Source organism: Esox lucius, chromosome 1, assembly GCF_011004845.1.
Source record: "Esox lucius isolate fEsoLuc1 chromosome 1, fEsoLuc1.pri, whole genome shotgun sequence".
Taxonomy (NCBI): Eukaryota; Metazoa; Chordata; class Actinopteri; order Esociformes; family Esocidae; genus Esox; species Esox lucius.
In genome coordinates, this window is record NC_047569.1 from 42,160,468 (window position 1) to 42,188,270 (window position 27,803).

At 39.6% G+C, this 27,803-nt stretch overlaps 2 protein-coding genes across 4 annotated transcripts; both read left to right on the plus strand.

The window, feature by feature from the left end:
* The first annotated feature begins 5 nt into the window (after positions 1 to 5).
* On the plus strand, positions 6 to 20,152 carry LOC105029019 (C-type lectin domain family 4 member M-like). Of its 3 annotated transcripts, XM_010902136.4 has the most exons (5): positions 6 to 482; positions 606 to 1,272; positions 4,905 to 4,996; positions 8,718 to 8,816; positions 10,671 to 11,980. In XM_010902136.4, the coding sequence occupies exons 3-5, from the start codon at positions 4,921 to 4,923 to the stop codon at positions 11,564 to 11,566; spliced, it is 1,071 nt and encodes a 356-aa protein (XP_010900438.2). In that variant the 5' UTR covers positions 6 to 482; positions 606 to 1,272; positions 4,905 to 4,920; the 3' UTR covers positions 11,567 to 11,980. The 3 variants fall into 3 exon arrangements, 2 of the variants coding, with proteins under 2 accessions (XP_010900438.2, XP_012991356.2); XM_013135902.4 differs by lacking the exons at positions 6 to 482; positions 606 to 1,272 and adding an exon at positions 2,100 to 2,910; XR_002196835.2 differs by lacking the exons at positions 6 to 482; positions 606 to 1,272; positions 8,718 to 8,816; positions 10,671 to 11,980 and adding exons at positions 2,806 to 2,910; positions 18,936 to 19,021; positions 19,466 to 20,152.
* Positions 20,153 to 23,139: 2,987 nt separating this feature from the next.
* LOC117594807 (C-type lectin domain family 4 member E-like) lies at positions 23,140 to 24,353 on the plus strand. Its single transcript, XM_034293837.1, has 2 exons — positions 23,140 to 23,224; positions 23,273 to 24,353. Exons 1-2 carry the CDS (start codon positions 23,193 to 23,195, stop codon positions 23,871 to 23,873), a joined length of 633 nt encoding a protein of 210 aa, XP_034149728.1. The 5' UTR covers positions 23,140 to 23,192; the 3' UTR covers positions 23,874 to 24,353.
* The last annotated feature ends 3,450 nt before the right edge of the window (positions 24,354 to 27,803 follow it).

Below are 27,803 nucleotides of genomic sequence, written 5' to 3' on the forward strand. Positions count from 1 at the left end.
TCACTTCCGATTCAAAATCAGTTGACTCACACAGACTTCAGTGTCTCAGTTAAGGACACTATGACTTGGTGTTTAGAGCCCTTAACATCCAGAAAGGCAGAACAAATTAACAAACCATATGCAAGAATTTCAAATACTTTTAGAAATCAATTCATTTTAATTAAAACCTGTGAGGAAGACAAAACGAACACTGTAGGATTGTCTGGTTTTACAGCTAAATTACAGAATGAGAAAGAGTTCATAAGAAATCTCACAAGAGCTTATAAATGCATGCATATTCACCACGCTTAGGTTTGATGGGTGCGGTAAATCTTTGCCGGTCTCTCGTTATGATGGACCGGCAAGGATTGTTTCTGATGTTTATGGTGTTTGGACATGTGAACAACTGTATCTTTGAGAGTTATTAGGTTTTTTGGTTAATGGTGTTTTCATTCGGTGACGGATGCATGGCCTACCGGAGGGACTGGGGGAATATGGCCGAGGTAACGTATGGTAGTTGCAGAAGGTATAATATAATGATGTTTGGAAGGCGTAGGGTACGATATCTAGAAAGTCTGGAAGCTTTAGGAAGGTTTGTGTGGGGTTTATTAATCTCTGTGTTGTAGTTGTTTTTTCTCAGGTTGGATGGATCGTCCCTCTGACTGCCCCCACCCTCCCGCGGTGTTCCGTCAGGCCGATCACTGGGACTCCTTGGAGTATTGCATCGTCCCACCCTGCCCGGCGACACTGCATCGGTGGAGAACAGTTCCATGGATTCGACGTAGCCAACCCTGCTGGTGACCAAGATAGCACCCGGCTCGTTTCGCACTAGGGACCTTTTCGTTGTGAACGTGGTGATGCAGTAGGCCGTCTGGAGGCCGTTTTGTACCACTTTGGACATGTTGAGAGAGTCTACGCGGGTCAAGAAAAGGTCCAAAATGGGGGAGGAGAACACACCAGTTAAGTAATCTCTGTTGGCCCGGGCCGTTGATTACAGCGGCTGAGACCAAAGAAGACTACAGATCCGGGGTTGAGGAAAAAACTATGCTAATCGCTATGTTTACATTCATTAAGCTACCACTAGACATTCGACTGGACATTGGATTTGGGAAGATACCCATTGGAATCGAAAACGTCGGCTGTTTAGATGTAGTGTTCCTGCAAGAATAGAGTCAGTACCGGCTGCCTCTTTGGCCTCGCCGCGAGCGATCCAACGGGAACACGCAGGAACGCTGAACCGCCTGAGGGAGGGGTGCTGACGGTCAGAGGAGACGGACCAGGGAGCATCAACCGGTGAGACCATTCCTTAACACAACCCTGGTTTTTCTCTGACATACTTAAAGTATACAGGATTTATAACTTTTCAGGATTTATAAACTGGGTGGTTGGTTTTGTATGTCAGGTTTGACGGATTTGTGGAAGTATATAGGTGGTTCTGAGAAAGTACAGTTTGTAGGAGTAATTCTTTAGCAGTATTTCTGTTGTAGTAACTGTAGTGAAGAAAAAGTTGTTGTTGTTCCATGTCCTGTTAGCACTGGTAACGCTCCCATGCGGTCTTTGCAGGGCGATTCCTGCAGGATGTTAAGCAGCTCTCTGTTGGTGGAATTGGTTTCTGTGCAACTGTCTGTGCGAAATGTCTAGTTTGTTTTTCAACTGTAGGGGAATTGTGCCCCTATGTCTCCTCGTGCAACCTGTATTATAGGTAGGGGAGATTCGGTCCTGTGGGCTAGCGGTTTGCAGACTTGTGGTGGGGTGTAACCACATGCTATGCTCAGAGGACCTCGCTGATTTTGTCAAGCTCTATGTCCACCAAATAAGAGACTGTAGGATGGAGTAGGGATTGCTCCTTTAAAACACCAAAGTTGTTGGTCAGCTTGTGGTTTGGCGAATAGTAGAGTTAATGAACTTCTATATGTGCGCGCGCCGATAGTGTTTGTTCTGTATGAGATTGTGGGGCATTTGTATGTATCTGGTTGTGGTCGACACACAGTAAATGCATTTTTCCATTTTGGTATTCCCTGTGCACGGGGTTTCCGATTGGCTGCATTTTGTATTCCTTGGTGAAATATTTGTATATTTGTTAACCTGGACATTTTACCTCCGTCAGGTTTTGCTTTGTTGGGTGTACACTTGGGTGAATGCATTCATTGCGTCGTTAATGTGATTCTTTGGCGAAGCCCACTCTTTCGGCTTCTGCCTTAGTGCCAAATCCGTGAAATTTTAATTTGCCTTCTAGTGTTGTGCCTGTGGCTGGCACACGTGGAGGTGTTCGTCTGCTAACTTAGGATTGTATACGAGAATAATGTCCTAAATTTGATTAAAGGGATAGATTGGAAATTGGTACAATGATGCTTTCCTAATTTGGTAAAATAGGATCCTGTGGTTACGTTATGAGGGGTTAAAACATTGTGTTTCTCTCTCCTTGTGTGGAGTAGCATGCCGAACCACATGGCGATAGTCTTTAACGTGCAGAAAACATGCTGTTTCTCATGAAGACCTTGTATATTTGATGCTTAAGGGGAAAAAAGCTTGAATTTTAACCATAGTATTTGTGCTTGAGAGAATAATTTATATTTTAAACACTTGCACAGCAGTCAGGAACAATGTTAGATATCCAGTTTCACTTCTGTTTTACAGTAAACCAGAGTTTCACTTGCCTTTCCCCAACAATTCTTACATATTATGGATTAGATGACTGCATGTTAACTTGATTCTGACCAATTCATCCAGTATCTCACCCTTTTAGCATGTAGCCACTTCAGGTCATTATTGTTTTGCTAAATAAGCTAAATGACACAAAATGGGGAAACCTTCAGACTATAAAACACATGAGAACACTTACTACAATCGTGCATTTCGTGCTCACTCGTCTTATCTACAAATCAATAAAAAACATTTTAATGCAGTGGTTTTCATCTCTCAAAGACTTCGGTAAGCTATATACATATGCAGGCATATATTTAAAGTTTACTCCAAATGATCGATGACTGTGAGTATTATTTTAGTTGCTCTGGATGACTGTCATGATGGATATTCTTTATGTCCAATACTGAATGTTCAGTACATCTCTTGGGACACAAACAGGACAGAAGATTTTAGAGATTAATTCAGAGACTTAGACTTATGTGACTAGTTGGACAGATCTATCACTTATGGGACATATTGGTTATTATACTGGGTAAACTAAGTAAAGCTCAGGTTATCAATGGAACTTATTGGTTATTATACTGGGTAAACTAAGTAAAGCTCAGGTTATCTATGGAACTTATTGGTTATTATACTGGGTAAACTAAGTAAAGCTCAGGTTATCTATGGAACTTATTGGTTATTATACTGGATAGACTAAGTAAAGCTCAGGTTATCTATGGAACTTATTGGTTATTATACTGGATAAACTAAGTAAAGCTCAGGTTATCTATGGAACTTATTGGTTATTATACTGGATAAACTAAGTAACATCTCATATATCTTTATTTCGAGACAAACAAATTCTCAGATCCATTGATATGCAAGGCACATCATGCAGCTGTCATTATTTTCAGAAAGTGTATGGATATATTTGTATTCCTAATTAATATTTTTATCGTAAATGCAGTACGATCTAATACAAAAAAGCATGTGAAATGGGCCTGTCATAATAGACACTTGGGAGTTGTGTCGGGCTGATTTTGTGCTGAAATTAATTTCTTATTTGGAAATGGGGTGATTCGTTTTCAATTTCATCTTGAAACGGGAGGGATTGGCTACTACATTGTATATCACATGACAGGGAAATGTCCACCTTGTGAGGGCTGGGTTTGCCTGTGTCTTGTCTTGTGTTTTGGTAACATTGTTTCAGTGTTTTGAACGTAGCCTTCTTCCCTGTGTTAGTCCTAATGAGTTTCACCTTTGTTTCTGTTCACCTGCTTTCTATCAGTTCCGATGCTATTATCGATCTGACACATTTCCCAATCGATTTGACACATTTGCCAATCGATGTGCCAAAGTTCTCAAATGTTATCAACGTAGTTGATAATGCCAACCAAAACTTTAATATATCAGGAATAAACAATTGCAGCTCTTTTTACTGATCTTTACAAAAATCACAAACATTTGTGTTCCATTTTCCAAACACTGCAAACAAAACTCTGCTATTTGTCAAGATGAGAGGGGTTTGATTCCACTGGTGTTGTGGCACACAATGCTGTCTTGGGGCCATACAACACAGAAAGGCACCTACATTTTTTAAACTTCCACAATGAAATCCTCTTTCTGCAGGATGATCAGGAGCAAAAGTAGCAGGATTATGTAGTTGTTTGTGACAATGTCCAATTCCACCATTCAGCACTAGTGTTAGAGTGGTTTGATTCCACTGGTGTGAGAGTGGTTTGGTTCCACTGGTGTTAGAATGATTTGATTTCACTGGTGTTAGAGTGGTTTGATTCCACTGGTGTTAGAGTGGTTTGGTTCCACTGGTGTTAGAATGATTTAATAAATGTATTTGTGTATTTACAGCTGAATTTGTTACCAACTCAACAGAGAACACACTTGTAGTTTTGATGTATTTATTTTTAATAAATGTATTACAATAACCTGTTTCGCCAACATGAGTGTGTTTATTTGGCTGTGTTAACTGTTTTGAGAGCAGTTGCCTGAGTTTGGAGAAATTAGTTAAATCGATTGGTAAAAACTGGATACTTGGAAACAGAGGCCATTTGAGCATTCATAGGAGTTATTTGACACATTTATTTTTGATTTAAGTTGTATCTATGCATGTCCATTGGATTCTGAGTTGTAACAATGTGCCACATATCTTGGCAACTTAATCTAATACAAAAATGTGTTGAAAATGAACTAAATAATATTGCATTTGACTGTAAATTTGTGTTTCCAGAAACATACAGGTGGGGACACAATGTAAGGTGTTTTTGTCTGTTCCTTTGCAGTGATCTATTTCTAGAAATGATGCCAATGGATATTGATGACACTCAATCCAACAAGCCCAGAACGGAGAATCCTGTTGGTGATACAGTTTCAGGTATCAATGCAAGGAAAGACATACAGGGGGTGGACAAATGAACCCAAACACCACAATGAAAATAATCTGCAATCACAAACAGCTGTAGAATTCACATTAGGTTGATTACCAATTAACAGTGCATACTTTGGTCCAGGACAATTGCACCATAACGGATTTGAAATTAAAAAACCAAGATGGAGTTGAAGTGCAGACTTTCAATTCTAATTTAAGGGGTTGAACAGAAATATATTATACGCTTAAGAATTGCTGTCACGGTCGTGGGATGGAAAGGACACAGGCGCAGAGTAGAGGTAGGGAAGGTAATCCATGTTTAATCAAAAAAAAGAAAGAAGGACTCCAACAAACAAAAAGGCAGCAACCAGTGACGTGGGTCTTCCTTACACAGGATACACAAAACCAAAATGAACCACGCCTTGGGGCCTACAAACTAAACTTAAATAGGGTCCCCAATTGGAGGCAATAACTAACACCTGCCTCCAATTGGGGAAACCAAAAAAAGGAGTAGAGGTGGCTAAAGGCCACCTCCTGTCCTGTCCTGGCTATGCCCCGAGCCCAGCGCAGCGATGGCTAGGGGCACAGCCAGGACGTGACAATTGCATCCACTTTCATACACAGTCCTCTTATTTCAGGGGCTCAAATGTAATTGGACAAATTAACACAATCATAAATAACATGTTCATTTTTAATACTTTCTCGAGAATTCTGTGCAGGTATGCCTGCTTGAAGTCTGGAACACATGGACATCACCAAATACTGGGTTTCCTCATTTGTGATGCTTTACTAGGCCTTTACTCCAGCTGTCTTCAGTTGTTTGTTCATGGGTTTTTGTGTCTAAGTTTTGTCTTCAGCAAGTGAAATGCATGCTCGATCGGGTTGAGATCAGGTGATTGACTCGGCCATTGCAGAATTTTCCACTTTGCCTAAAAGAAACCTCAGGTTGCTTTTGTAGTATGTTTTGGGTCATTTTCCATCTGTAAAGTGAAGTGCCGTCCAATCAACTTCACTGAATTTGGCTGAATCTTAGAAGACAATATATCCCCATACACTTCAGAATTCATCCGGCTGCTTCTGTCACATCATCAATAAACACTAGTGACCCAGTGCCATTGGAAGCCATGCATGCCCATGTCATCACACTGCCTCCACCGCATTTTACAGATGATGTGATATGCTTCGGATCATGAGCCGTTCCAAGCCTTCTCCATACTTTTTTCTTCTCATCATTCTGGTACAGGTTGATCTTAGTTTCATTTGTCCAAAGAATGCTGTTCCAGACCTGGTTTCGCTTTTTAGATGTTTTTTGACAAAATCTGGCCTTGAGGCTTATGTCGGCTGGATGTTGTGAAGGGGTATTTCTTTACCATGGAACGGATCCTACAATCATTCACCACTGTTGTCTTCTGTGGACGTCCAGGCCTTTATATGTTGCAGAGCTCACAAGTGTGTTCTTTTTATCTTAGAATGTACCAAATTGTTGATTTGGCCACTCCTAATGTTCTTGTTATCTCTCTGATGGACTTCTTTTGCAACCTAAGGATGGCCTGTTTCACTTGTATTGAGAGCTCCTTTGACAGCATGTTGTGGGTTCACAGCACAACTTCTAAATGGAAATGCCACACCAGGAATCAAATGCAGACCTTTTACCTGCTTAATTGATGAAGAAATAATGAAGGTGTAGCCCATGGGCGAGGCTAGCCCCTAAAAAGGAGTTCAGCACCCCTAAAACATGGAGTAAGAAATGTTTTTATTCTAACATTTTTGTTCGTCTTTGACAAGGTTAAATAATGTCCAAAACATACTCTGTGGTTTAAAATGTATGTGTTAAGGATGAAAATGAAAACGTCCCCGCTTAGCAAATGGTGTCATCCTCTTCTCTTCTTCTACTTCTCCTCTGTACCTGCACCGCTCAGCACGACCGTCATCCAGCACGACCGAATCAACTAAGTTGCTCCAAAGTCTCACACTTTCCTTTTACCTAGAGTTTTTACGATTCCAAAACCATATCGGTGAGTACTGGAGTCAGTATCCTGAATCACGGTACACCTATAATAAGTGTTTATTTTCAGACTATTTTAGTCCAGCGGGTCGCCGCCGCTGTGGAGTAGCACAGGACCTGGGTGACTCGTCCATAGTCATAAACGGAGAGAAGTAGCGCCGGTTACAATGTTCTTCCGCAAGACGCATGCAGTTCTGTTTATTAACTGCTAGAGCGTGAAACAAAAACAGCAGCGCGACAAATAAACTGCGTACCTGTGTAGTACCTACGTGTGTCTCTGTTGTTAAAACATTTTTATTTGAAAAATAATCTTTTCGTGTCAGTCGTCATGGAAACATGAAGCCCTGGCGTTTGGACCAGAGTGAAAACAAACATATCACTGTATACCACCAGTATGTGTTAAAACACTCACTGTGGCTTTTTAAATGAATTGTTATTCATTCCATGATTTATATCTGCTATTTTTCAGTTGTGGCTGACTATCAAACTAGACAATAAAAAAAGGTTTAATGTTTTTCTGCAAAAAACTTTCTGAAGCGCAAGAGTGAGGCTGGTGCAGTTCAGGACATGCTAGCAGTGTACAAACTCCCTTCACTGAAAGCTGTTATGCAGGTTGCCTTGACAATACCAGTTAGCAGCTGTACATGTGAGCGGTCTTTTAGTGCCTTGCGTCGGCTCCATACATGCCTCAGGAGGACCACAGGCCAAAGCAGACTCCAGCACCTAGCTGTGATGTCTATTGAGAAGGAGTTGCTTGAAGAAATTGAACACCAAAGGGTAATTGACAGGTTCGCCACCCTCAAAGTGGTGTTGACTCTAATCTAACCAATCTGATGACTGTTGATACAAAAGGAGGCACATGGAGTTAACGGTCAAGAAAACCAGCTGAGTGAAGAAGTTTTTGTGTTTGTTATAGGGGGCTGTCTGTGTGAACTCTCACAATTAAGCTGGTGCTCTGAAAAGGTCTCAAAAAAAGAAAAAATAAATCTGGATTTTGGAGTTAGTTGAACCATATTAAAAGCCCATATTCATCATTTAACTGTAACTTGAATATATTTTGGTGAAGAGCCAAAATAACAAAACTTGTGCCCATGTCCAGTTATTTTCGGGCTGTATGTGTCAGCTATAGAACAAGTCTGAAAATTAGGACCTTGATATTTGTGTCTCATCATGGATTAATGGAAAGAACGCATAATGTCATTAGTCACCCTAGCCTCTGTGCTGTCGTTAGCTAGCTAGCAAGATATAGGTCCCTACACCCTGTAACCAACATAACTTGGAACATTATATAAACTCATGTAGCTACTTTTCCATTTTCTCCTGCCTGTTGATTTTAAATTGATTTTCTCATCAAAATTATTGCTTTCGCATTGTTAAATCGCCATTGCAACTCAATAAATTGATATTTGAAATGCATCCAGAAAGTCCTGCAATTGCTATATACTCTCTGTAGATTAGTTTGCTTATAAAGTGCAATAGTGAAGCAGTGGAATTTCCCTTTAATGAATTGCATAGTTATTTAATTTGTGGAACTGACACAAACACTGAAGGGAGGCCCCAGTGCGAATCAAATCAACAACCTTTGGTGTGGCCATGCCAATCTCCCAGCACACACAGTTTAACATTGATAAGGTTTTATACATGTTTCTAAATGATCAATAGAGCAACTCAAGGCTGGCATCAAAGATCTAATATTATAATACCTTTTCATTTATTCTGCAGAGGTACAGTGTTGGAAAAGACCCTCTGGGGTTGCTGTTATATGTCTGGGACTGCTGTGTGGTCTCCTATTGGCTGGGATCATAGGCCTGTTTGTCTACTGTAAGTTTCATGTTTGGTAGCACTTCATAAATATTACACATAATACATCATTTTACTAGGTTATTTAACGAGTTTAATAATTACTCCCACATTTGTTAATATTACTAACCTTGTCATTCATTAAATTATTAACCTTTTTTATGTTAATAATTCATAATACCCTAACACCTTGAAAATATCAATGGACAATAATCAGAATTTTACATGATGAGACACGCAGAAAATTTCAGTCTTGGGGAGGGTTTACAGTTTTTTTTATCCAAGGGTGGTTCATTTAAATGTATAATTGATTACATTTCAGTAGCTATCTGTCCCTCATGAAGAAATTACCCTTTAAGGATCATCAGGTAATGCGGGTTGAATGGATCTACCAATGGCAACATCAAAATTGTTGTGAGAAATTACACAAAATGAATGAAGTAATACTAGCTCAAAATGAATGGAGTAATACTAGCTAAAAATGAATGGAGTAATACTAGCTCAAAATGAATGGAGTAATACTAGCTCAAAATGAATGGAGTAATACTAGCTCAAAATGAATGGAGTAATACTAGCTAAAAATTAATGGAGTGATACTCAGGTAATGCAGGTTGAATGGAACTACCAATGGCAACATCAAAATTGTTGTGGGAAATTACACAAAATGAATGTAGTGATACTAGCTCAAAATGAATGGAGTAATACTAGCTCAAAATGAATGGAGTGATACTAGCTCAAAATGAATGGAGTAATACTAGCTCAAAATGAATGGAGTGATACTAGCTCAAAATGAATGGAGTGATGATAGCTCAAAATGAATGGAGTAATACTAGCTCAAAATGAATGGAGTGATACTATCTCAAAATGAATGGAGTGATACTAGCTCAAAATGAATGGAGTAATACTAGCTCAAAATTTAAGAAGGAACCAAAGACAAGTATGTAACTTATGATTAGGAAATGGTTATGATTAGGAAACCCTTTAAGGATCATCAGGTAATGCAGGTTGAATGGAACTACCAATGGCAACATCAAAATTGTTGTGAGAAATTACACAAAATGAATGGAGTAATACTAGCTCAAAATGAACGGAGTAATACTAGCTCAAAATGAACGGAGTAATACTAGCACAAAATTTAAGAAGAAACCAAAGACAAATATGTAACTTATGATTAGGAAATGGTTATGATTAGGAAACCCTTTAAGGATCATCAGGTAATGCAGGTTGAATGGAACTACCAATGGCAACATCAAAATTGTTGTGAGAAATTACACAAAATGAATGGAGTAATACTAGCTCAAAATGAATGGAGTGATACTAGCTCAGAATGAATGGAGTGATACTAGCTCAGAATGAATGGAGTGATACTAGCTCAGAATGAATGGAGTGATACTAGCTCAACATGAATGGAGTGATACTAGCTCAAAATGAATGGAGTGATACTAGCTCAAAATGAATGGAGTGATACTAGCTCAAAATGAATGGAGTAATACTAGCTCAAAATGAATGGAGTGATACTAGCTCAAAATGAATGGAGTGATGATAGCTCAAAATGAATGGAGTGATGATAGCTCAAAATGAATGGAGTGATGATAGCTCAAAATGAACGGAGTAATACTAGCTCAAAATGAATGGAGTAATACTAGCTCAAAATGAACGGAGTAATACTAGCTCAAAATGAACGGAGTAATACTAGCTCAAAATGAACGGAGTAATACTAGCTCAAAATGAACGGAGTAATACTAGCACAAAATTTAAGAAGAAACCAAAGACAAATATGTAACTTATGATTAGGAAATGGTTCTTAAGCACTTTTATTATGCATATTTTAAATGGAGTTTACAGATAAAATTATTATTTGTCACTACTCAACAGCGAGAGACCAACAGGCCAGGTACAGCATTCTGGGTAATGAGAAAGACCAGTTCCAGAGCGAGGAGGACCACTTACAGACACATTTCAGTACCTTATCAAAAGACAGAGACCTGTTACATACTAAATGCAAAACTCTTAAAGACGAGCTCCAGACTAATTACGACAATCTGACTAAAGAGAGAGACCAGCTCCAGAAAAGTTACGACAAACTGAATGAAGAGAGAGACCAGCTACAGACCAGTTACAACACCCTGACTAAAAGGAGAGACCAGCTACAGACCAGCTACAACACCCTGGCAAAAGAGAAAGACGAGCTACAGACCAGTTACAACACCCTGGCTAAAGAGAAAGACCATCTACAGACTAGTTACAACACTGTGACTGATGAGAGAGACCAGCTACAGACCATATACAACAGCCTGACTAAAATAAAAAATCAGCTGCAGACCAGCTACAACAACCTGACTAAAGAGAGAGACCTGCTACAGACAAGCTACAATAACCTGATTAACCAGAAGTGTCCCAAAAACTGGAAAAAGTTTGGCTGCAGTTGTTACTACATCTCCTCTGTCAAGAACACCTGGAATGCAGGCAGACAGGACTGTCTGAATAGAAGAGCAGACCTGGTGATCATCAACAGCAGAGAGGAACAGGCTTTTATCAAAGCACTTGGCCACAGATCCTGGATTGGTCTGACTGACAGAGACGTTGATGGAACATGGAGATGGGTGGATGGGACACCAATGACCACAAGTTACTGGATCAACGGGGAGCCAAATGGAGGGAAAAAAGAAAACTGTGGCGAAAATAAAATCTCCAACGATGATCCAGTGATGGCTTGGAATGATCAACCATGTGACCATGAAAATTATTTTATCTGTGAGAGATTTGGGTAGGGTGGAGGCTGGGTTGGACATAGTGTTGGGGTGGGGACTGCGGGTGTTGTGTTGGGTGGAGGTAAGGTGAAGGCTGGGAGAGCTGGTGAGAACATTGCTCCATTTTATCACCAAGAATGTTTTCTGTAAATCTATACGCAAAACCTAGCATTTGTGTCATACTATGATCTACTCCTATGATCTACTCCTAAGACCTACTACTATGATTGATTACTATTGGCAAATATCCTAAACTGTGTATATTGTGTGTATAAAATACTCTGCATATCTTATTACCAATACTAACTAATCAATATTCTACAAGACAATTACCTTTCTTCATTTAACTTACTTTGACTGTGAAATGTTGAAGTAGATTGTACAGACTGTTCTCTGGATACTAAATTACAAAAGCATAATAAATAAAAATGTTCAAAGCAGGCGGTTTTTTTTAATCAAATGTGTCGAATGAAATCACTGTCATTTACAACAACAACTTGGGAGCAATTTGGGATAACTGCCTTGCTCAAGGACAGAATTATTTATTTTTCACCAACCAAGTTTGGATAGATGATCCAGCAACCGTCCTGTTACTAGACAGATAATTTAACCACCTTCTGAGTGTTGTGGAAAAACTGTTCCCCTCAATAACTCAGGAACTTATGAATCCAATGAGACTAATGAAAATCATAAAACAATGACAATCACAAAATCCAGACCCATCTGCAGATACACCCATTGTTTAAGACCTGGTCCTTTACTTTTATACAGTAACATCTTACATCACGTGATCGGACCATCCCTTTATGTTAATCCCTTTGGCGTGTGCCACTTTTGTTGCAGGACTGTTGGAGTCTGTCCTCCAAACCATTAAATCATCAAACCCTGGTGGCTCAAGTTCTGGACACTCCACTAAAGAAATAGATCCATCAGGGCCTTTAACTTTAAGGCACATGATGGTTTGCTGCTGATACTTTCATGATTATTGAGTAAAATACTCATACATTATATATTGATTATTATATTGTTTACCATACTGATTATTCAATACAAGACCTATACATTATACATTCATGATTATATTATTTACCACACTGATTATCTCTGTGTGTGATTAACATATGTATATATTCATAAAGTGTGTGAGTATAATACATTCTTATAAAAATCGCTCTACATGAGCTGTTTAAAGACATTAGGCCAGATATCTGTTGAAATATATTTAGTAAAATACAGTACTCTACAGTATCTTACTATAAAATGTATAGGTCTACTTGGAATGAGGTAGTGAAATACCAGTTACAGCACAATCAAAAGTAGTTTCAACACATATTTCAAATACATCTAACAGAAATGCTGTTACGTTTTTAAAATGTGATAGAAGGCCGATCCAGCAACGCATGTAGAGAGTCAAACTATTTGCTCTGTCGGTCAAAATCGCTTCTGTTATTGTGATCCTCAATCTTGTAATCTTGTTATCTTGTTTTTATTTTCAGTCTCTCCTGGCACTGTTTCCCGGTGTAAATAATGTTCAGCTCACCTAACTTAGGATATTTTCATGCATACCTTATAACTACGAATCGTCGTTTGGAATTCTAGCTGGATTAGGTCGTCAGCAAAAACACTCATAAAGACCGGGATTTCTGTCGCTCGATTTAAGGCCGGGATATCTGTCGCTCGATTTCCTCTCCATAATATGTTCTTTTATTTTTTCTGGTAAGCAAAATAAACTTTAATGACTACTGAAAATTAACTCCGCTGAGGACATTTAAAAATGGCGTTTGAAAACGTCTGCAAGTTAACTGTACTACCACTGGATCAATCAGAAATATTCAGCACTGCAAGCCCCACCCCAAAAGTTCAGGTACTCTGGGAGAGTCTAAACTCCTGAGCAGGGACTGTTTTGGGGGTAAAATGCAGTTCCTGGTTCTAGACCCTGGTTCCTGGTTCTAGACTGTGGTTCCTGCGGTGGAAACGCGGCTAGTGAAGCTGCTGAGAATCCTACTTTTGCCACTAGGTGGCGGTAAAATTACAGCTAAATCAAGAACAACACATGCAGGTTTTGTATCACAAAAGAACTCATGCATCCAGACTGGTTTTAAGACGCTCAGCGACATTCACATTGTGAGTAATTTATCGTCAAGAAAGAAGATGAGGATCAAGTCAGCAAATTCAAGGGAATGAAATCAAATGTTTGGTCAGATTCAAACCATTCAAATAAAAGATTACTTACAATAACCAGTCATCATTTTTCCTTATTATATTGTGATGCCAAATAAACAGTAAAGCCGTCTCTCTTGTCAAGTTGGAACTCTCTAGGCTGGAAATTCGTAAGTAAAATAATTCAGCTTATTAGGGCCGATGTAGTTCAATGTCTGCATTAAGCTTTAAATAATGTCAGTCTGCTAGCTGGAGTTACAGATTATGACAAGGATTTACACTGAAAAACACTGTCTGACCAGCCATCTAACATCAATGCACTGCCTACTAACTGGGCCTTGCAGAAAAAGAGCTGTATTGCTAAAATGGCTTTAATGCCACTCGTCCAGTGACATGAAAGGTGTTAATTCAATAAAGAGGAACTTGATCGGACCGTTGACCTCTGAACAGAGTTTGATTGACTCACTCAATGATCGACTTCCTGTTTATGTTGAAATGCCATTTCTTGAACAAGGACAAAAGGAAGCTTTGGTAATGCAGTTCGACTACACAGATTAGAGAGGAAACTGAAGGATCTGGACCATTGTGGAGATGAGGGACATTGAAGTATCTTCAGGACAAGATTGTGAACAGGGATATGAAAATGTGACGGTCAATCAGGACACCAGAGACAGTTCAGGTCCAGCTCAGCACTCAGGGACAAGAGTCTACATATTAGTTGCTGTGAGTATTGGGTTGCTGTGTGTCCTACAAGTCACTCTCAATGTCTCTTTGCGCCTAGTTTACAGGAATGTGAGGGGAGGAGATGGTATATGCGAGAAAGACATCTGGTATATGTGTCCCCAAGGCTGGATGATAAAGTTTGGCTGCAGTTGTTACTATATTTCCAATGTCAATAAAAACTGGACTGACAGCAGACAGGACTGTCTGGATAGAGGAGGAGACCTGGTGATCATCAACAGCAGAGAGGAACAGGATTTCATTACAGCACTTGGCCACCAAGCCTGGATTGGTCTGACAGAGGACAGAGAAGTTAAGAGGTCCTGGAGATGGGTGGACGGTTCACCACTGACCACCAGCTACTGGGAGGAAGGGGAACCAAACAATTTTGAAGGATTTCCAGAGAACTGCACTCAGATTAATAACTTTTTTAAGGACTCAGTAATGAACTGGAATGATGAACGATGTGAATTCCTGAGGTTTGGGGTCTGTGAGAAGCAGATGGGTTAAATCTATCCATAACAAATACTTTAGAGAAATACAGCTCCGGAAAAAATTAAGAGACCACTGTACCTTTTTCTTTCCTTTCCAAAAAAGTCGAAAAGGAAGGTTTTGAGAGAGGAACAGAAGGGTTAAATTAAGAGACCACTGCAAGTTGAATGCTTCTGTGGGGGCATAGTGGAGTTGCGGTAATAAATGGGACGGCTGTTCCACGTGGCGCTGCATGCTCTTCCCCTCTCTGGTGCTCCACCTCACCTGGGTTCTAACAACCAGCTGGAGACGATAGCAGAAACACCCCTCGTACACACACACACACACCTGTTTCAGTCGTTATGTTGTCAATTTTAGTTCCTGATTTTCAGCGGGTGATTGTGTCATTCTTCTGAGACCGTCTGGCGTGTTTCCTCATTAAAAGAAAAGACAAGATGTTGATTCTGTGTTGTTTCTTTTAGTTTTTGCCTTTCCATTTTAAGCACTCGCTACCCTCACGCCTCACAGTAAAGATCTGCTGCCTGTTAAACATTTAGGTCAGGGAACTCGGAAGGCCCTGGCAAAACCTTGATTTTCTGGTCAGTGAACTATTTTTGTGTTGAGTTTGAGGTGTGATTTGTAATCACAGTTCTGCTGTAAGATCGAACCATGGCCCAGTTGAAGCTTCCTGTTCAGGTCAGGTTCTGATTTAATATCTGCTGGTACTTGATATGATGCATCCTAACAAGCTGTCCAGGGCCTTTAGAAGAAAAACTACTATAACATCAAACATCCACCACCATACTTCACATTAGGGATTATTCTGGATTGTCTTTCTGTCTACGTCAAACCAACCTTTTGTATTTGTTTCCAGAAATCTCTATTTTGGTCTCATCTGACCAGTCATCAGATGACTTGTTTCCCTTTTCTGTCCTCTTACTATGCTGTAGTACATGATGTTACACACACACAAATGTTGTGTAATGTTACATAATACGACAAGTCTGAGTTTTATCATCAGAGTTACACTGATGAAGACATTGAGGTGTGTTCTATGCAATGAATTAGCCCTAAACCCAACAGATTACCGATAGGCCTTGATATGAGGACACTATTTTGTGTGGAGATAGGGGCCAGATTACTGATAGGCCTTAAAATGAGGACAATATGTTGGGTGTACATAGGGGTCAGATTACTGATAGGCCTTGATATGAGGACACTATTTTGTGTGGAGATAGGGGCCAGATTACTGATAGGCCTTAAAATGAGGACAATATGTTGGGTGTACATAGGGGTCAGATTACTGATAGGCCTTGATATGAGGACACTATTTTGTGTGGAGATAGGGGCCAGATTACTGATAGGCCTTAAAATGAGGACAATATGTTGGGTGTACATAGGGGCCAGATTACTGATAGGCCTTGATATGAGGACAATATTTGGGGTGTACATAGGGGCCAGATTACTGATTGGCCTTAAAATGAGGACAATATGTTGGGTGTACATAGGGGCCAGATTACTGATAGGCCTTGATATGAGGACAATATGTTGGATGTACATAGGGGCCAGATTACTGATTGGCCTTGATATGAGGACAATATTTTGTGTGGAGATAGGGGCCAGATTACTGATTGGCCTTAAAATTAGGACAATATGTTGGGTGTACATAGGGGCCAAATTACTGATAGGCCTTAAAATGAGGACAATATGTTGGGTGTACATAGGGGCCAGATTACTGATAGGCCTTGATATGAGGACAATATTTGAGGTGTACATAGGGGTCAGATTACTGATAGGCCTTGATATGAGGACAATATGTTGTGTGGAGATAGGGGCCAGATTACTGATAGGCCTTGATATGAGGACAATATTTGAGGTGTACATAGGGGCCAGATTACTGATAGGCCATGATATGAGGACAATATTTGAGGTGTACATAGGGGTCAGATTACTGATAGGCCTTGATATGAGAACAATATTTTGTGTGGAGATAGGGGCCAGATTACTGATAGGCCTTAAAATGAGGACAATATGTTGGGTGTACATAGGGGCCAGATTACTGATAGGCCTTGATATGAGGACAATATTTGAGGTGTACATAGGGGTCAGATTACCGATAGGCCTTGATATGAGGACAATATGTTGGATGTACATAGGGGCCAGATTACTGATAGGCCTTGATATGAGGACAATATTTGGGGTGTACATAGGGGCCAGATTACTGATAGGCCTTGATATGAGGACAATATTTTGTGTGTTTTTTTTTAATTAATTTTAAATTTGTAATGTAACAAGTAATATAACTTGTATTATTTAGGCACACTTGTAAACAACAACCCCTTCTCAAAGACTTTCCAAAAAAATTATTATGTTGATAAGGCTCTGGAACTTGTTTGGTGGTATGAAGAAATATTTCCTTTGATTAAATACAGACCTCTAAGAGAGTTGGCCATAGCACTCAATCACACAAAAGGCTTAAAAGAATTGAATTGTCAGCTAAAAATAACATGCCACCTGAGTAGCGTAGAAATAATTTTTGTCATCAAGGCCTTTCGGCATGAGCAATTGTCTGAAAGTGCTCACATAGATACCCTGCCTCTTCTGGCTGAGAGTTTATAGTGCTGCCCTGTGCATGATCCCCAGGCATTACCGTCATGATCCCCAGGCCTTACCGTCATGATCCCCAGGCATTACCGTCATGATCCCCAGGCATTACCGTAATGATCCCCAGGCATTACCGTCATGATCCCCAGGCATTACCGTCATGATCCCCAGGCATTACCGCCACGTCACCACCAGGATATGTACATTAGTCATGACTGTCTTAGAACACACTGCCACATGGGGAACCTCAGTTCTGCCTTATTTACTGCAACAGGCTGTCCAGTTGGGTCTAAGGGGTCCAATAAATGTTTCCTCAAAATGTCAGAAAACCAGACACATCCTGAGGTCTGTGACCAGAGGTTTATTGAGCGTGTGCCTTTCTCACTGTGTTAAAATCTTCCACCACAGGTCTTCCTAGTCAGTTGAGACCAGATATACACAGAATTCAGCTCACAGTAGGTTGATGTGTAGACCCCTTAACATCCAGAGATTCAGAACAAATCAAAAGACCATATGCAAGATTCTTCAATCGATTTTAGTTAAAATGTGTAAGGAAGTCAAAACTAACACTGTAGGATTGTGCGGTTTTAGAGGTAACTTACAGAATGAGAAATTTCAAATGACAAAGTCAATGACTGGGTGGGCAGGTAGTTTAGAGATTAGAGCATACTGTATTATCAGTGGGTGGGCAGGTAGTTTAGAGATTAGAGCATACTGTATTATCAGTGGGTGGGCAGGTAGTTTAGAGATTAGAGCATACTGTATTATCAGTGGGTGGGCAGGTAGTTTAGAGATTAGAGCATACTGTATTATCAGTGGGTGGGCAGGTAGTTCAGAGCGTAGAGCATCTAACCAGTAACTAAAAGATTGATCACATCCCTGAACCCGTAAAGTGAACAAAATTTAGTTCTGTCCTTCAGCAAGACAGTTAACCCTTATTTCTCAGCAGGGTTGTTGTTGTTCATAATGATACATTCAGTCAACTTACCTGGAAAATATAAGGGCAATAAAGTCACATGGTTTTCGTTAATCAGGTTCTCATTAATATTTATATATGCTTAAATATTATGCTTAGGGGTTATAGGTTAGAGGTTAGGGATCACACCACAACCTGTGGTTATGTAATTTGGTTAGTATTAGATGTTCAAAGTGTGAACATCTAATAATTAGCACTAGCTATACTAGTTCTCACCATTAACTTCCTGTATATGATAAGATAAAGAGTTGTGAATTTGCCCCACAACTGAGGAGTGGAGTTTTATTTGGTTACCCAGACTTGAGTGCAAACTAATCAACATTATGGAGAAGAGCAGCATTGAGGAAGATTCTGAAAACGATTACGAAAATGTGACAAGAAATCACATTGTAGAGACCAGAGATAGTAAAGGTCCATCCGATAATCAAAATACTGAAAATAATTATGTAAATGTATCAGTCCATCAGGACATCAGAGACAGTCCAGGACCAGCTCATCACTCTGGAAGAAGAGCCTGCATATTGGTTGCTGTGGGACTTGCTATGGTGTGTATCTTACAACTTCTTCTGAATGTCTATCTGTATGTAGTCGCCTACTCAACCTCTGGAGAAGATCTGCTGAAGATCACCAGGTATGACAACTTGACTAAAGAGAAAGATGAGCTACGGTCCAGCTACAGCAACCTGACTAAAGATAGAGCCCAGCTACAGACCAGTTACAACAACCTGACTAAAGATAGAGCCCAGCTACAGACCAGTTACAACAACCTGACTAAAGATAGAGCCCAGCTACAGACCAGTTACAACAACCTGACTAAAGATAGAGCCCAGCTACAGACCAGTTACAACAACCTGACTAAAAATAGAGCCCAGCTACAGACCAGTTACAACAATCTGACTAAAGATAGAGCCCAGCTACAGACCAGTTACAACAACCTGGTGATCATCAACAGCAGAGTTGCAGGATTTCATCAAAGTATTTTGCCGAAGATCCTGGATTGGTCTGCCTGACAGAGATGTTGAGGGAACCTGGAGATGGGTGGATGGTTCACCAATAACCACAAGTTACTGGATTCAAGGAGGAGCCAAATGATGCTGGAGGAGCTGAGGAACTGTGCTGGGATGAAAATGACTGAGGCTGAAATATTGTTGGCTTGGAATGATGCTCCATGTAAAGACACCTAACCCTGGATCTGTGAGAGGCCATTCTATTATGAAAAGTGATTTGATTTGTTTTCAATTCATGTTTTTGAGTAAGGAAATATTATATTGAGTGAACATCAGTTTACTAACATTCTGCTCATAGAAATAATATGGACTTTTTATCAATACTGTTTGTGAAACTGAAAAATAATTTAAAAGTATCTCATAGTTCTTTCTCTAAACCTCCTCTTTGAATGAAAAGTAAAATTATCATATAACAGAAAAAGAGGAGTGTGTTAAAAAGAATAACCTTCATGATAGTACAGTATTGGACTAGAATGACTCCTTATGGACATTGTGTTCTGTCCCTTAATTAAAATAACGTCTTGAGTGTACATAATAACTTGTTCTGGTGTTGCCTGGATCAATTTCATCATCTATGTTGTGTTGACATCAGTAGCTTTTCATTTAATTATTATTATTAATTAATTAAATATATATGCTTTTGTTCTAAAGGATTAAAATGTAAATTTGAAAAAGGTAAAGGAGGTGGCTTTTACTTGTGTTTGCTTGTTTGTAAGTTGAATCAAAACATGTATAAAAATAAACAGATAAAACTAATTTATTTCACGCCATATGTAAAATTTCCCGCCATATGTAAAATGACAGTATCTAAAGCAAGTGTGATTTAAAGTAGTGTTTCTAAAGGTCTGTTTTCATTTCAGATTAGGGTAGTTTCACATGCTAACAGAGTTTTCAAACCCAGAGAGTCACATTACTTCTGAGAACATTTGCGAAACACTACAGAGCAGACTGGTGTCTGGGGTTTCACAAGTCATTGGTGAGGATGTCATCATATGTTGCTAATTTCCTCTAAAACTAAAAGCAGAACCTAGAATCAAGCCAATGTCCTTGTAGATTAAAGTGTAATTAATACAACCATGTGAATGCTTTCCTATCTTAGTCCATGACAAATGACTACTAATATTAATCAATAGACTAAAAATATGTAATAAAAAAGGGAATGCTGCAAAGTATTTAATTTGATGAAAATACAGTTATTACATGTTTATTGATTGAAAACAGTTTAATTAACAGACAGGGGATCAATTCAGGCTAACTGCCTTGCTCAAGGAAATAATGACATATTTTTCACTAAGCCAGTTTAGGGAAATGATCTAGCAACACTTCAGTTACTGGACAGATAATCTAACCACTATGCTACCAGCCCCCTTAAAATAAATACATTCTAATGAGCTGTTGTGCTCAAAAGTTAGCATACCCTTGGAGAATTGTTAATATATGTACCATTCGTAAAGAAAAAAAAGGGTGAGCAGGCAAAACATATGTATTTTATTTATTATGGGATTCACATTCAACTTTAGGTCACAAAAGTATGGCACAATTATAAAACAAAACATGGCAACAGAGAAAAAAATGAACTGACCCTGGTTCAATAGTCTTTATACCCTTAGTTCTTAATACTCTGTAATGCCTCCTTTAGCATCAATAACACAGTGCAGTCTTTTGTAATAGTCTTGCAGGTGATATAGCTGCCCATTCGTCTTGGCAAAAATCCTCTAATGCGTAGTCTTTGGTCGTCTTGCATGAGGCACACATTTGAGATCTCCCCAGAGTGGCTCGATGATATTAAGGTCAGGAGACTGTGAAGGCAACACCAGAACCTTGACCTTTTTCTGCTGTAACCACTGGAAGGTCAACCTGGCATTGGGCTTTGAGTCATTGTCGTGTTGGAAAGGCCAAGACCAGCTTTCGTGCAAAATAATGCAAATTGTCTGCCAGTAATTTATGATTACATACTGCGTTCATCTTGCCATACATTTTCACAAGATTTCTGTGCCTTTAGAGCTCATACACCCCCAAAACATCAGTGAGCCACCACCATGCTTCACAGTGGGGATGGTATTATGTTCACTATAGGCCTTGTTGACCCCTCTGCAAACAGCACTTATGGCTATGACCATAAATCTCTATTTTGGTCTTGTCACTCCAAATTACAGTGTGCCAGAAGCTGTGAGGCGTGTCAAGGTGTTGTCAGGCATTTTTGGTAACAGGCTTTTTTGTGGCATTGGCACAGTAAATTCTTCTTTATGTCAACTTCACCATGCAGCTTATTTTTGTTCAAGGATCGTTGTATTGTGCTCATTGAAACAACCATACCGTCTTTTTCCAGAGCAGCCTGTAGTTCTCCTGAGGTTACCTGTGGCTTTGTATCCCGAACAATTCTTCTGGCAGTTTTGGCTGAAATCTTTCTTGGTCTACCTGACCTTGGTTTGGTATCAAGAGATCCCTGAATTTTCCACTTCTTAATAAGTGATTGAAAAGTTCTGACTGGCATTTGCAAGGCTTTGGATATCTTTTTATATCCTCTTCCATCTTTATAAAGTTCCATTACCTTGTTAAGCAGGTCTTTTGACAGTTCTTTTCTGCTCCCCATGGCTCAGTATCGAGCCTGCTCAGTGCATCCACATGAGAGCTGACAAACATTCAAGGGAATGTAAACTTTAGATCAGGGTCATTTGGGTGATTTCCGTTATCCTTATGATTTAACCTGGATTTAAAAATGGATACGTTTGGGGCACGTCTAAGATCTTCTTGTAGTTTATTCCAGTTTTGTGCAGCATAAGTGCTAAACTGAGCTTGACCATGTTTAGTTTGGACTCTGGGTTCTGCTAGCATTTCAGAAGTATATTCTGGGCATAAACCATTCAATGATTTATAAAAAAGATAAGAGTTAAGAGCTAATTTGCATGGTTCTACTTTTCCGTCACGAACTGCCTGCGCCTGGTTCCTTCCTCTCCACCACTACACTGTTCGTGACAGAATGATTGACCTAAACGGAACCACAGGCAAGCCACCAAAACCTGCCATTGCCACAGGGATAACTTGTTATACTGGGATGATTATGTGTTCCCTTCATTTTTTTACAGTGTATTTATTCATCACGACAGTAATATACCCTTGCACAAATGTTCCTAGCTGTGATAAACCTTCAGCTTGCTGAGGTTGTAACGGCCGTTCACAGCCTGTGCTGTGCTGTCCTGTGCTGTGCTGTGCTTTTATTTCTATGTATTTCTGGCCTAATTTCTCTGTTTCTTGTTTGGATCCCCTGTGTTTATTTTTTTCACCTGTGTCTGGTTTAGTCTTGTCATCTGTGTCTCGTTTTCTCCTCGTTATGTTTCTACTTAAGTACGTCCTGCCCTAGTGTTTCTTGTCTGTCATCGTTCTAGGTGATGTTTGGTTCTCCTTTTCCCATCTTATATTGCTTGATATTTCCTGTAATTACTTGGATTAAAGAACATTTGTTTATACACCTCTGTGTCTGTGTTCTGCTAGTATGACAAGTTACAGAAGTGACTTTGCTGCCCCAGTCTCAAGAGACAGGGAAGTATTGAGAGGAAGTTGGTCATGGTGTGAACATCTAATAATAAGAACTCGCTATAGATGTTCTCATCAACATCCTTTACATGATAAGAAAAAGAGTTGTGAATTTGAGCAGTGGAGTTTTGTTTGGCAACCCAGATATGAGTAGAAATAAATCAACTTCATTGAGATGAGTACTATTGAGGGTTCTTCCGTTCTGAATTCTGAAAATGATTATGAAAATGTGACTGTCAATCAGGACATCAGAGGATCAGCTCAACACTCTGGGAGAAGAGTCTATATGTTGCTTGCTGTGGCATTTTCAGTGTTGTGTGTCCTACACTTCATTCTCAATATCTACACATTTCTAGTCACCTACTTAACCTCTGGAGAGAATCTACTGAATACCAGGTATGACAACCTGACTAATGAGAGAGACCAGCTTCAGACCAGCTGCATCAACTTGACTAAATCGACATGTTTTCAACACTGGATAAAGTCTGGCTCTGGTTGTTACTACATTTTCACTGACTATAAAACTTGGACTGACAGCAGACAGGACTGTCTGGATAGAGGAGGAGACCTGGTGATCATAAACAGCAGGGAGGAACAGGAATTTATCACAAGACTTGGCTACAAAGTCTGGATTGGTCTGACTGACAGAGACGTTGAGGGAACCTGGAGATGGGTGAATGGTTCACCACTGACCACCAGTTACTGGATCAACGAGGAGCCAAATGATGCTGGAGGAACTGAGGACTGTGCTGAGATTAGAATGACTGAAAGTGAACCGTTTGGGGCTTGGAATGATGCTCCATGTCAAATCCCAAAACGTTGGATCTGTGAGAGGACGATGCACTGTAGAAAGTAACTCTAAAAAGTTTTACTAACTAATATGTCAGCAAGGAGTATTATCAGTTAATGTTTTTGAGTATTTCTAACAATGTCCGTAAATATCACTTTATTAATGCTCTACTAATAGAAAATGTGTAATGTTTTATCAAAACAGTGGGGCAAATAGACATTCAATAAGACAAGGTAAATGAATAAAATAGTGTGTAGTACCAAGATTTATTTCAGCAGTTTGTATTATTAACAACTCTTCTTCCAACGAGGAATGAGTACTGTACCTGGATTGACCTGAGGGACACTGGAGATTGGTGAACAATACACCATCGTCCACAGGTTGCTTTATTGTGATAGATAACAATCAGCACCACCTGTTTCCCACAAAGACAAGGGCACAGGATTCCTCCATTCGGCCACACATTATTCATTACCGTAGATTAGACACTGTATAACCTAATGACTATCTTTAACTAGTACATTTATTAACAACAGAACACAAGAATAGAAGGCTGGTTGTTTTGAAAAAGCATTTTGTGACAATTGATGATGTAAAAAGGGCTTTGTAAATACATTTGAGTGATTTACATTTCCGTAACAAGCATCAGCAATTGTGTGTTCAATTAGAGATTGAAAATGGCCAGAAACAAAGAACTTTCTTCTGAAACTCTGGTTTTGTGTTCTGAGAAATGAAGGCTATTCCATGTCAGAAATTACCTAGAAACTGAAGGTCTCATACAATGCTGTGTACTACTCCTTTCACCGAACAGTGCAAACTCATTAACCAGAATAGGAACAGTGGGAGGCCCCGGTGCACAACTGAGAAAGATGACAAATAAATTATAGTATCTAAGTCTGTAAATAAACCCATCTGAGTATCACCGGTCCTCAGCTGGTAGCTTCATGGAATAGTATCTGCAAAACACCAGTCTCATATCAACAGTGACGAGGCAACTCCGGGATCCAGACCTTTTTTCCCGATATACCTCTGTCTGTGTTCTTTTGCCCCAACTCAATCTTTTCCTTTTTATTGACCATATGAGATACTGCAACATTGAGATATGGATTTTTCTTTGCCACTCTGCCTAGGCAACCTGGTCTCAGGACACTACGTAGACTATTTTACGTAAATCCATGGCACCCGATTTCATATGATATGTGATATTACGTTAGGTTACGTTAGGTCTCCATTCAGACTCTAACGTTATTTTACTGAACGTAATATATCTTACGAAATCCCCTGGCTAAAATGTACATAAAATTGTCTACGTAGTGTCCTGAGACCAGGGTTAGGGTTAATCATTTGACTACTTTTCATTTAGTAGAAACAAGCCCAGTTGGAACATTATGTAGATAAACATTATTTAGGATTCATTCATTGATCAAGAATAGGAAGAGGTATATGAACATGTGACAACCAGAGCTGGGCAATACTGTTAATCCATTAATCATTAATTATGTTTAAGTTAACTGTGAAAATCATTATCCAACTAACTTCTGTTTAAGCCAGTTTTTGCTTCAGTCTATGGGAAAGAAGACCAAATCCAATGCTTGCTGTGCTGAATATCTAGATGTCTATTTTCAAAGTAAAAAATGTATTTCTCTGCAGTAAGATTGCACGCTAGTCTCAAGGCTTGTATGAAGGTCAAGAGTGAAACAAACACTTGGTTGACCCTCGTATTACTTGGAAGCAGTTTTTGTGTGTTGTAAACATCATCTGTAATTGGCCAACAAATAATTTCTTTCTAGTATCTGTCAAATAGATTGGCAATTCATGGTTATGCTGGGACGAGACCTTCTAAAAATTGAGTTGCTTTAATGTCACTTTACGTTGTCTTGAATGTGAGGGAAAAGGATTCATGTAATGTAATTTGACCTAGTCAGGAAGCCAGGGATCCAATTGGGATAAAAATGTACCTTAACGTTTTTCGCTAACTTCCATTAAGATTTTTAACAATTTAACTGTCGCAGGTGTCAGGTTTTTGGGCTACTTCTGAACTTCATTGGGGCTGCACCATTTCTGTCTTTATATGCTACAATGTGTGTTTCTATGCTGATGCGTGGCTTCACAATCGTATACACCACATCTTAAGTTTTTTTCCCGTGGGGTTCACTTACAATAGTCAATATTGTGCACCAACAAAAGTTGGGCTATTTTTCAGACATTTTGGGCTAGTTTTGAGCAGTTGTTGTTTTGGAATATTTTGCTTAACCTGGCAACACTGCAACAGAGACAGTTTAGGACCAGCTCAGCACTCAGGGAGAAGAGTCTACATATTAGTTGCTGTGGGCTTTGGGATGCTGTGTGTCCTACCAGCCATTCTTTAAAGCTTTACTTATTAAAGTCTCTGGGCCTTTCCCATTTAGTGATTTCCACAACAATTTGGTGACGAGGATGGGATGGCTAACTCTGTTCACTGAGCGTTCCCAGGAACTCCAAGGTCAACTGTGCACAGCGAACACAACAGTGTGGTTCAGGGAGCTCACATCCGTCTAGGCTGGAGCAGAAGGGACCCGCCTCGGACCTGGCAGGGAGCGTCAGTGGATGGAGACACCATACTGAAAAGAAAAAACTAAAGGGTGAGACTGAGTTTCTTCTTGCAATAACTCCATTGGGGAAAAGTTTACCAGATTTTTTTATAAAACCTGTTTAAATCAGGTTAAATTAATTGATTGCACAGAAGTGGACTCCATTCAACCAATTATGTGACTTTTATTTGCACAACAGTTCTTCAGAGTGTTGTAGGAAATAGGAGTGAATTGTTATGCAATAAATTAATTCCTGTTGAATAGTTGAATTTAGAACAAATAGCACATTATATTTTACACAAACTGACATCATGAATCCATTTTGATTTCATGTTGCATCAGTAAAATGGGCGTAATTCTAACAAGGGTGATTACCTTTGAGTGCCAGTGTAGGAGTTGTCTTTTTCATTTACAGTTAAAAGGACAATGAGCTCCAGACCCCATAGGACCATGGCACCATAGGCACAGAAATCAGACAGAGCACAGAGCAACCATGGAGTCACCGACCACAAAACAGAGTGCAGGAGGTAGTGCACCAAAGAGCATTGAAAGCCGAGACAGGCCCGAAAACAGCCCAGCCAACAAAATAAAGGATACATCCCTCCATGAAGTGGCCAGAGAGGGCAGTACACACTGCATTGAGGACAACCAGACATTACCATCACAATTCCCACACGGCAAGCACAGATGGCAGCTCAGTAGCAACGGTGGTAGAAGAAACACTTGTCAGGAAAGCAAGCACATCTTCAACCAAGCCGTGGAGTGCAGGAACGTCCCTCTCTCAGGATTAGGTTTCTGGTTGGTTTTCTCAGGGTTATGGATTGATGGTTGATTTTCTCAGGTGTTCTCACATGTTTCATGTTTGAATAGGCTGAGTTGCTTTAACATCCCCCAGTGAAGGAGAAGTATCTTCCAGGCTTATTTCAGGGCACCTTTGTGATGTGGACAAAGAACATCTTGGCATTCACCATCATCAACTTTCTTTTTCATGTTGAAATGTATATTTGTTCATAAAAGGATAAGGCAAAGATTTGGCATTTCAGTTTGACTACACAGATTATATTCCATCTATTTAGCTTCTGCTTCCATGGTTATCTCATCGATTTATCTTCTACTTCCATGGTTATCTCATCGATTTACCTTCTACTTCCATGGTTATCTCATCAATTTATCTTCTACTTCCATGGTTATCTCATCGATTTACCTTCTACTTCCATGGCTATCTCATCGATTTATCTTCTACTTCCATGGTTATCTCATCGATTTATCTTCTACTTCCATGGTTATCTCATCTATTTAGCTTCTACTTCCATGATTATCTCATCTATTTACCTTTTACTTCCATTGTTATCTCATCTATTTATCTTCTACTTCCATGGTTATCTCATCTATTTACCTTCTACCTCCATGGTTATCTCATCTATTT